Here is an 11092-nt window from a genome sequence, read left to right as displayed (position 1 = left end):
ATTGACAACTCAGTGCAGTGATTGAGAATTCAAAGAGAATTGATTTAAATTTATCATATTATATACATTTTGTAGCATGTAACTGAAATAACGCTACCATTACTGTTGATACCAAGCATCGTACGGATTATTCTGATTTGGAATTAAATATCGCATTTTAAAAACAACGATTATATTAAGAATTATGCACACTTTACATTAATATCTAAGTAAAAATAAAAACAATAAAAAAAAAAGAAAAGAAAAGAAAATTTCTGTTTACGCACACTGTCAGAATGCAATCTTTCGCCACGTAACTGTATAACTGTATAGCTAGCTAATATAATAAAGAAAATCACCGTTAGTGGCGCTTGTCAATATCATTAGAAAACTCATTAAATAATCGATATAAAAAAGAACAAAAATTAATTGCATTTTTGAGAGCTTTCTAATTCAAATGTATTGAAAATAAATTACCTCAAAAAGCTGTACGCTTAACAAATTTATTAAATAAATATATGTCTATCAATTAAATAATTTTATATATATATATATATATATATATATATATATATATATATATATATATATATATATATATATATATATATATATATATATATATATATATATATATATATGTAGAAAGTATTTTTACCTTGGGTATAAATATGTTAAAGATACCAAGCAATTTTAAACCTGGTTTTAAATATTTAATTTAATATATTGTATTCCGAAAAAGGAATAGTGGAAATAATATGTTTCAAGAAGGAATAAGTAAAGAAAAGGGAAATCTTGAAACTAAGTTTTTATAAACTGGCCAAGATATATTCAAGTAGGAAGGAACTTGATTTTGTTTTGTGTGAGGCAGTAAAAAGGAATTTTAAAGGGATCCTAAAAAATGAAGTACAGAACCTTGTAACTTCTGGAAAGAGCCTTAACAGGAAGAGAAAAAGACTATAAACATTTTTTTGTGATTTGTGAAAGAAAAAGTGTTTTGTCTTAAGATTAAGTTTGTATTTTTTAAATAAGGCCTTGGATCCATTTAATCTGTAGTTGTAATTATGTATTTTTACTAGAAGTGTATATATATTGTTTTAAGTTTTATTAAATGTGTTTATTTTGTACTTGGTATTGAGTCAATGATTAGTTGGATTCTGAAAGAGTGAGTTAAAGTCATTGCACCAATTGGAGTGAACTCTTTGTGCAAATATAATAACATATAGGGACACTCGGAGTCAAAAATAAAAATAATTGTTAGTAAATGAAATATTATTTATAATACACATTATAAATAACAATGGCACATATTACAGGATAAATAAATTCATTAAATATTAACAATATTAAATATTAAATTAACCTTATTTAATAAGGTTAAAACACCTTATGGTAACTCGTTTTGGTGAAATACTTACAAGCTCTGTTTATTACTAAATCTTGGTATTTCTAGCCTAGCTCCCACTGATGAGACCTCAATAAAGGTCGAAACCGGTCTGGGTAGTGGCCCCTTGCCTTTAATACAAAACATCATACATCCCCTTCTTGGAGATGTGTTTTGGCATTAAGGGTAAATATTAAGATTAGTGATCGGAGCTTGTTCCACCTTTGCCACGAGTTGCCCTGGTCCTGCACTACCTGTGGGATCAGTTAGACTTGCATCAATTGCAGGCGCAAACTTGACTTTTAGTCTGTTTGCTGACTTGGGAAATGGAGTAAAACCAGGTTTAAAATTGCTTGGTATCTTATATATATATATACATTTAAATACTTAATATTTAAATTTGCAATACTTAAATATATATTGCGCAAAAAGCAAAAAAACGTATCTTCGAGTTCACACTGTTTCGTCTTGAAATACAATTGCCATGATGTTCTCCCATCTTAAAGACTCCTTAGAAGCTATATTAAAGATTTCGTTTAGCTATATTAAAGATTTTAATAGTAGAAAAGACGTTCGTTTGGATCTAATCGTGACGAAAAGGATTTTTTTGACTTTTCCATTTGAAGGTGTGTTAGCCGATCTCACGAAGCAGCAGGGTGTTTTTTCCAGTGTGCAGATGGCTTTGTGTGTGTGCGTGCGTGCGTGCCTGGGTGGGTGGTGGGTTTGGCTATGTGATATTCTGGCTTAGTGTGCAGTGTCGGTGTGCGTAGACCATGGGCTGTGTGAAGTGAACTCCCGCGAAGGGACCTTGGAGATGTCACACAATTAATAATAATTATAATAATTAATAATATATAATAATAATAATAATTATTATTATTATTATTATTATAAAAACAAAAATAAAAATAGTAGGAATGATTTTGGATTATAGTGCAGTATTAAGGAAATTGCTGTAATGTTAAATTAGGGTAGTGTGAGAGTTTCAATATTTGAAAGGTTGTCTCCATCCTTCCTCTCTAGTTTTCTTATTTATTTATTTCTTCTTTGAAGGTATTAATAATGTCTGGTCCTATTTTAAAATTTTTTTTTTCTTTATACAGTGACCACCAAGCTTTATTTGTGGAAGTTGTATTTATGAAATGTAATATTCGATTTTATATGGCTTGTATCTAAGTTACGTAAGACTATTTTCGGAATTGTTTAGATCACCCTTTCTCCCCTTTGTCATAATGTGAAAATATGCAGTCTCCCTCTAAATCCTCCCCAAGAGTTTCATGAAAAACAATAAATCAATAATTTGCTTGAATTCATAATTTAAATTATGAAATAAGACCAATTATACTCGTGAAACTCATGAATGAAACTTATGAAACCTAGTAGCGTGTTTGGCCTTGCTTCACGGAGAAAGCCGCTTATATCCATCTTAGCATTGACTCCATTAGACCACAGAGATGTCTTTAAGGTATTCTGGATCATCTAGACAGAATAACGTCCCGTAAGTGAGCGACCAAGCGAGGCACTGCCGAGCGGATGCTGCGTTCAGCATGATCCTACAAATATTTGATCGGATTGAAATCAGGAAAATTAGCAAGACAACGTGTCATAATGCGAACCTTGTGACACGAACGTTGTCTTATTGGAAGTGTTCAAATCCACCTGACCATATCATCATGCTATAGGGCAATTCGTAGTCAAAAATAATGACAGGTAAGAATTGGTGGGCAAGTGTATTCAGTGGAGATGAGAGAACCCAGCGATGTCCAGGGGAAGAAGCCCCACATCAGAATTCGACCACAGGTCTGTTTCGAGCCAACCATGCAGTTTAATTGACCGGAAATATGCTGGATAGTCATGTTTTGGAGCATGAGGTATTAAACCTCTTATATAGTTAAATCTTTATTTTAGCATCTTCAATGTATTTTTACATTATTGGTAAGCCCATAGAATGTTTACCGTGATATTCAATGAATACTGAAGGGGTAATATTAGAGTCATCTCCTAGTTGACTATTCATTTTCGTTATGGACAATACAGTAGCGAACAAATTAATCTGAACAGACATTTTATAGAAAAATTTTACCTTCTCAAGAAAATAAGTACACAACCAACGTAGAACACATTTTTCTTATTTCTGCATCTCGAAACGATACTTTTATAATGGATTGTATTAAGTTATCCTTTGTATCACAATTTAATTTTTTACGTTTTATTTTTCACTATGGCCCATAAATTTTCTATTGAGTTTACATATGAAAAGTTACATATAAACATAGTTACCTGCCACTGAAGCAATTAGATGTCATGATTTTTTGAGGAACTCTTTCACTTTTTTTAAAATGTGCTTAGAACGAGATCCTGTTGGAAGATGAGCTCTTTATCTTCCTGGATCTGTGGGACCACTCTTTTCTCCAATATTTTTATATATTAGTTACTTTCATCATACCGTCAACAGGCCCAAGTGATCTCAGACCTCCATGTTTAACACTCGGGAGGTCGCAGCGGTAATTTTGCAGCGTAGGAAGCGGTATATCTGAGAGATACATTCATTACTAGTATGTGATAAAATGCAATGAAACATAAAGAAAAACACTGCAAAAATAATACAGGATGATACAAATTAAGTGAATATTGAATTCAATATTATTTCATAGCCGAATACCGAAACTACAAGAGTTTCGTGCCTGATATATAGAAACTAAACGTTTCGGCGGATGCAAGCATAAGTAGTGCCTTATGGGCAACTCGTAGTAAAAGTGGAGCAAGCTCCAGACCACTTTCCTTAGTATTTTCCATAAATGTAAAGCACATCTCCTAGAGGACATATAGATATATGTATGATAAATATTGAATCCAACATTATTTCAAGAGTTTCGTGCCGAAAATATAGAAACTAAAAGTTTCGGCGGACCTAAGCATAAGTACCTTATAGGCAATTCGTAGTAAAGGTGGAGCAAGCTCCAGAGCACTGTCCTCCGTATTTTCCATAAATGTAAAGCACATCTCTTAGAGAATATGAATGATAAAAATAAGCCTTTGGCTCTCTTCAGTAATACATGATGGTTTATTATTTTCAGTTACAATCTAGAAATTATTGAACAAAGAATTAAAAAAACAACAACTAAACCATACTATACTGACATCGGAGGTCGCGGTAACTCTCAGATAAAATTTACTGTCAAATATCATAAACCTTTACATAACATGTGTTAAACCAAACTGACAGCAAAAAAAAGTGAGGAATATCACTCGTAACATATGAATGCACAGCTACTCATGACCTCCAAGCTATACACTGAATTGTGTAAGAATATTTATATTAAACATTTTGCATGTATGTAGATCAGAGTACTCCTTTGTCCAAGGAGTACTCGCACTCCTTGGACAAAGAATAGAAATTTCTTCCACTTTTCAACACTCCAATCTTTGTACACGTTTGCCCACTGGAGCCTCTTTTTCTTCATAGCCTTCTGCAAAAAGCAACAATTGTTTCTTTTTTGGTCTGTGGGCAGTCCTCGCTGCTTCCAATAATCTTCGGACTGTCACGTCAGAAACATCAATCCCACTAGCTGCCAAGTCTCTATTTAAGTCTACAACAGACAATCTTGGATTCATTTTGCGTTTCTTAACGAGTAAGTGTAGTTTTTCCCTTTTCGCTCACGCTTTCCTTTTCTGTCAGGAGAAAAGGTGCCTGTCTCCCTAAACCTCTTACATTAATAGTATCCAAACCAACACCACACTCATTGGCAAATTGTCTTTGAGTCCTGAATGTTTGTGCTGAGAAAGAATACATATTTTGGAACGCTTTCTTGGAGATGGATCCATTTTGTAGTTACAAAAGAATAAAATATTACAAATGTCAACTTGTTTACACTATTAAAAACGCCCAACGCTATTAATAAACATCGTAGATACAGTTAAAATAGTTAAAACATCCAGCACTCAACCAAAATAGTGAACTAAAACCAAAAACTTGGTTTTGGTTTTAGTATTTCTTTCTGTTTTATTACTATGATTATTATTAATTATTATTATTATTTAGTAACTCCGTATCTTTTGTTTATCAAATCTGTATTCGAATTTATGTATAGTCTTAATGTACATTATTTTAGAGTGAGAATATAAAAGTTCTACTATACAATCGTTTAATACTTTCTGTCAATTGGATAAAAATCCGAATGCCTAATGCCTACATTTGAATTGCAATAAACAAAAGTCAAGGGTAAAATATATTGTTTAATAGAGCTCGAGCAAATACTTCATCCAAACCATCCTTCAAACTTTCTCATAATTTCTCTTCCTAGGTAGATAATGCTAGTTTTGCTATCTGCTGTGGATTGATCTACTGATATTATTTCAGATATTTGACACTATTTGGCTAATCTATTAATAATCAAAATAATATTTTAATATTTGTGTGACTTGGAAACATAGGCGAGTTTTAATCAACATCCATACCAGAAAAATTCCCGGTATCTTTTATCTTATCTTCATTACTTGTATATACCAAAGAAAACATATAAATACATTATTATCAAATGAGTTAAATATCTAATATTCCTGACGGCTAGTTCACATTGCAGCTGCTTGCATTAAATGTCGAATTAATAGGGCTTCCACCTTTCCCATACCATCATGAAGAGTATTCACATCTCTTCAGCTATTCTGCCTTTTTTGTTGATCGCAGTGAATTCGAAGACGCTTCCTACACCAAAAGTTGAATCACCAAAACTGTTTTCCGGTAACTTTAAACTTTTGATAACTGTTTTCCAATATATTACAAAAGGATCAGCTCAAAATAGATATTAAAGCGAATCTTTTGATCAAGTTGAAAAGAGCAGACGATATTATTGCATATTTCAAAATTGTGTCTATTTTGGTATTACATTATGTATCAGTTGATAAAAAGAGAATTTTCTCTGCAATTATTAAAAAAATATTTCTGTAATGGATATTATATTATGCTTTAGTTAATTTTGGTTATTTTCTTACTGTTAACCTGCTATTATTATAAATTTAAATTCTACGGTCATAGCAATTTAAATGTTTGTTTTACTCTTTCTGCTTTGTAATTGGTATATATTCAACCTTTAAAATTGAGTATATTTCGCTATTACTGAATAGCAATTTTTTGTTGTATTTTGTTGTATTTTCATTGTCGTTTTAGATACTAAATTTAAATAATCGAAAATAAAAATTTAAAAATACTGCATTTATAAATACTGAAACCAAATATGCCAGAGAAACATTTCTGATATTTTAATAGCAAAATACCAACAAAACACTTTTTTTTTTTGGAATTTGAATTTTCATTTTACTTTCAGAGAACGGAGATGAATGTACAAAAGATATTGGACCTTTTCCAATAACCAATGACTTCAAAAGTCTTACTCGACGACCAATAAATGTGAAACCATCCCATCGCCTAAAAATAAAGACGAAATTCACTTTGTACACTTTAAAGAATCCCCAAGATGGTCATGTGATCAAATTATGCGACAATGAGAGTATCACAGAGTCCCCCTTAGATCCAATGCTGTATACAAGATTTATTATTCATGGCTTTATGGATCGCGAGTATTTTGCACCGTGGATTCAGGTAAGTTGAAAAATGTTCCTAAATATATAGCAAAGAAATATAATACTTCTACATTACTACATACTACTTTTTTTATTTACTTCATAGGTAATGAATAAAACACTCATAAATTTCATGATTTTGGCTCGTATTAAACAATTTTATATTTATTTTTGACGCTTGAAATAATTTATATCTCTTATTGTGATTTGACAAACAAGATATATTAATAGTTTTTCTAAAAAAATTCCAGGAAATCAAAAACGAACTCCTGTTGAACCACCCTCAAAACATCGTTCTTGTAGACTGGAGCAAAGGAAATTTATTTCCATATTATCAAGCAACTGCCAATACTCGGGTCGTTGGCGCTGAGATAGCCCAATTAATAAATAAATTGAAGGTGAGACTACTGGATTATTACTCTCATCGTATATGAATTTTGAGAACTTTGCATGTTTTTTTAAAATTCTTATCTGCACCATTTCAACGGTTTTTGATCATTTACAGTGATGCATTCCAAACTTAGAATGATTTCTTATTTTATGAATTTCCTATTGGATTTTAATTTTGAAAACAGCTCGTCACGAAAGAGTGTCCGCTAGACTACGATGACTCTAAGGGATTTCCAGGTGAATGCATAAACTAGTTTTATATCTAGATGGAAGGCGCTTCTCCTGAAAACTGTACATACCTGCTCTCCAACCAACAGACTACGCGTTCGAATTCCACCATGGGCATGGATGTTTGTGACTGTCTTTAGGTGGGAAATAAATTTCATCGCCCAAAAGAGTTAATATATGCATAATATTGCCAATGTATACGCGAATGTTTCTTGTATGTAATCCCTCCCTCCTCTTGCAGGAACTTCTTGGTGTTAAAGAGGAGATGTGTCATCTCATTGGTCATAGCCTTGGCGCTCATATTGCTGGATATGCTGGCGAACGTCTGAAGAATTTGGGACGAATCACAGGTAAGATTTCAGTATATGTTATTTCTCTGGATCTAAGTAATTTAATAATTCAAAGCTTTCTTAGATAACTTTTAAGAGATATTGTCGTATTCTAGTTTCAGTTTATTCATTTGTTTATGATTTCGGCCTGCCTGTTTGGCCTAATGGTTAACGAATCCGCTCTCTAGCCAAAAAGGTTGCGGGTTCGAATCTCGTCGTGGGCATGGATGTTTGTGATTATCTGTGAAAGTACTAGTGGTAGTAGATGGCGTTGGTGTTAGATGATGAAGGTTGGTGGAGTAGCGAGAGAAAAGGTGTAGAGTAGATGCACTCCCTTGATGAGTCTTTGCTTTTACTGTTGAATATCTCATCTTCTTAGCTACGGTTTCTTCAAGTGCAGAAGCATCTTTTGTTATTATATATGCTGCTTCGATAGCCATGAATGATTTATAAAAAAAAAAGTTTCAAAAAAACTAGCGCTACTACAAATAAATGCCATTTCAACGTAGATGATATGAAAGGAGATTGCGCTTTATAAATTGACTGTATGACATTCCTGGCGTAGCAAATGCCGGCCCAATCGATGTTATGTTGGAGGGCCTGTAATTTAAGATAATTAGGGATATGAATACATACTATTAAATAATATTAAAAATTCAATTTTGAATGCTCATAGAACAAAGTCAGGCCTTACCAATATAGCAAATAGCAACATCGTCCCCCCCCCCCCTCTATATATAGTGAAAAATGAAGAAGTCAAGGAGTACTAGGAGTAGGCTTGGTCTTCATACTACTGACATGAGTAGACATGAATAGACAAGAGTAGTATGAAGGCTTGGTCTTTATGGCATTAACTATCTGAATTTTAAATACTATATGTAATTACTTATATTTATAAGAATTTTTACTTTTTGTTTACCTTTAGCTCTTGATCCTGCTGGACCTTACTTTGAAGGAATGCCTCCATCAGTTCGTGTGGATCCTACAGATGCTCGCTTTGTTGATGCAATTCATTCCGACGCAAAATCCATCTTTTTATTTGGCAAGTTTTTGTATTTATTTAAAGATTTCCTTGCAATATTAAATACTATAATGCCAAGTATGCTGTTTAACTTCGATTCCTCATTTATCTTTCCCAATAGTGGCATATGCCAGTGGTATGGAGTGACGTAATTACTTCGAATATAAACAACAAAATAAGCAAGAAACAATTTATCCTAAAAACTAGTTTACCAGAATCCTAAGAATGACCCATACTATACTAAAATTTTACGAAGATTCCCCAAAATCAGTTCGTTTTGATGCTAAAAGTTAACCAAAAAATCTAGTTGTCCAATGAAGCTGTTGAAAGGTTACTAAAGAGTAACCAAACTAATATCAGCCAGTAAACTGACATTAGTTTGCTGAAAAAGTTTAAATCTATTACTGTTCTCACTGTAATTGCATTCACCTGAGTGTTCATGATGTCCTAGAACTTCTAAGTCACCATTTATTGGTCACCATTAACATATCCGCTGAACAGGGAATGGAGAACTTCTAACAACCTACGATAGTTTGTAATTTAATATGTATGAGCTAAATGCTTGATTAAATCACTGAATATTTGTATCGTTGATTTTTTTTCTCTTTATTTATTAGGTTTTGGTATGGAATCTCCTGTGGGGCATGTGGATTTTTATCCAAACCGTGGAAGAAGTCAGCCAGGATGTGAAAACGATATTAAAGACGCACTCTTGGTAAAAGGAATTGGTGACGGTAAGTCGTTTGGTAATTTTTTTTTTTTTTAAAAGTTTATTTAATAGAAAAGTAAGTTTGTTTTATACACCGTTTACACGGTTTCCAAATCTTCTTCGATTTAACTTCAACTTCTCAAGCGTCTTAAAAGTAAAACTGTAATTGAAATAATACGTACGCATTTTTTAAATATTTTAATACGGTAAAGAAAACTTCCCATGAACAACATTTGTACATTCTCGGTTACAAATCATATACACCTGGTCGTCGACTTACGACCGTCCGCACTTACGACCACAAAAAAAAAAAAAAAAAAAAAAAAAAAAAAAAAAAAAAAATTAATAATAAATCAGGCAGCTGCGCGTACGATAACTATGGGATACCATAGTTATCGTACGATAACCCGCGTACAATACCTATCTCTCACATACACTCAGTCGCTTTCAAGCATCTGCTGCGTGTGGTGTATTTAATTAAAATTCTACTGAAATACCACCCGTAAAATGTCTAGTAAAAGGAAAATGCCTTCATCTACAGATACGCCAGCTAAGAAGTCGAGGAAAACTATTGATTTAGAGTGTAAAATGAAAATTATCCAAAAGTATGAAGGCGGAAAGAAAGTGAATATGATAGCACGTGAGTTGAAGTTATCACATTCCACGGTATCGACGATACTTAAGGACAGAAAGAATTCAGGAAGCTGTGAAAGGTTCCGCACCTATGAAGTCTACAATTTTAACCAAACACCTACAACCCATCCATGACATGGAGAAATTGTTGTTTATGTGGATGGAAGATTTGATACAGAAAAATTCACCCATGAGCCTTTGCATAGTGCAAGCGAAGGCTAGAAGTCTGTTTCAGAGTTTAAAATCAAGCGTCGGAGACGATTACGCAGAAGATTTTCAGGCTAGTACTGAATGGTTTAAGCGTTTTGCATAATGTACGTGTCACAGGAGAAGCAGGAAGTGCAGATGAAGATGAAGCCCAAAAATTCGTTGTTAGTTTCGACTCTTTAATCAAAGAAGAAAGTTATCTACCGGAACAAATATTTAACGTAGATGAAACCGGCTTGCAATGGAAACGCATTGCCTAATCGTACGTACGTACCAAGAAGCAAAAAGGATGCCAGGATTCAAAGCTTTTAAGGATCGGTTGACTTTGTTACTTGGTGGGAATGCCGCGGGTTTTAAGCTGAAGCCTTTTCTCATTTATCGTTCAGAAAACCCTCGTGCATTCAAGCACATCAACAAGCACACACTGCCCGTTTACTACCGTTCAAACCCTAAAGGTTGGATGACTCGAGAACTGTTCGAAGACTGGTTCAGGAACTGCTTTATTTTCCAGGCTCGTGAATATTGTGCGGAGAGAGGTGTCCCTTTCAAGATTTTATTGATTATGGACAATGCCCCTGGCCACCTTCCTCATGTGGACCACCTTCAACATGATGTTAGAGTGGTTTTTATGC

The 11092-nt window shown here is 33.3% G+C and overlaps 1 protein-coding gene across 1 annotated transcript in view; it reads left to right on the top strand.

The window, feature by feature from the left end:
- Window positions 1-5955: 5955 nt before the first annotated feature.
- Window positions 5956-11092, top strand: part of LOC150098700 (uncharacterized) — a 121636-nt gene continuing 116499 nt past the window's right edge. The window contains exons 1-4 of the mRNA XM_090405737.1: window positions 5956-6104; window positions 6688-6962; window positions 7195-7341; window positions 7803-7911. Of these exons, the coding sequence (XP_090261863.1) occupies window positions 5999-6104; window positions 6688-6962; window positions 7195-7341; window positions 7803-7911 (637 nt within the window). The 5' untranslated portion in view covers window positions 5956-5998. The remainder of the gene's footprint in view (window positions 6105-6687; window positions 6963-7194; window positions 7342-7802; window positions 7912-11092) is intronic.

Source organism: Typopeltis vanoorti, chromosome 15 (genome assembly GCF_054136105.1).
Source record: "Typopeltis vanoorti isolate ZY-2024b chromosome 15, IOZ_Tvanoo_1.0, whole genome shotgun sequence".
In the NCBI taxonomy this organism is placed as follows: Eukaryota; Metazoa; Arthropoda; class Arachnida; order Uropygi; family Thelyphonidae; genus Typopeltis; species Typopeltis vanoorti.
The sequence above is the reverse complement of the archived record's forward strand: the minus strand, read 5'-3'. Positions and strand labels throughout refer to the sequence as shown.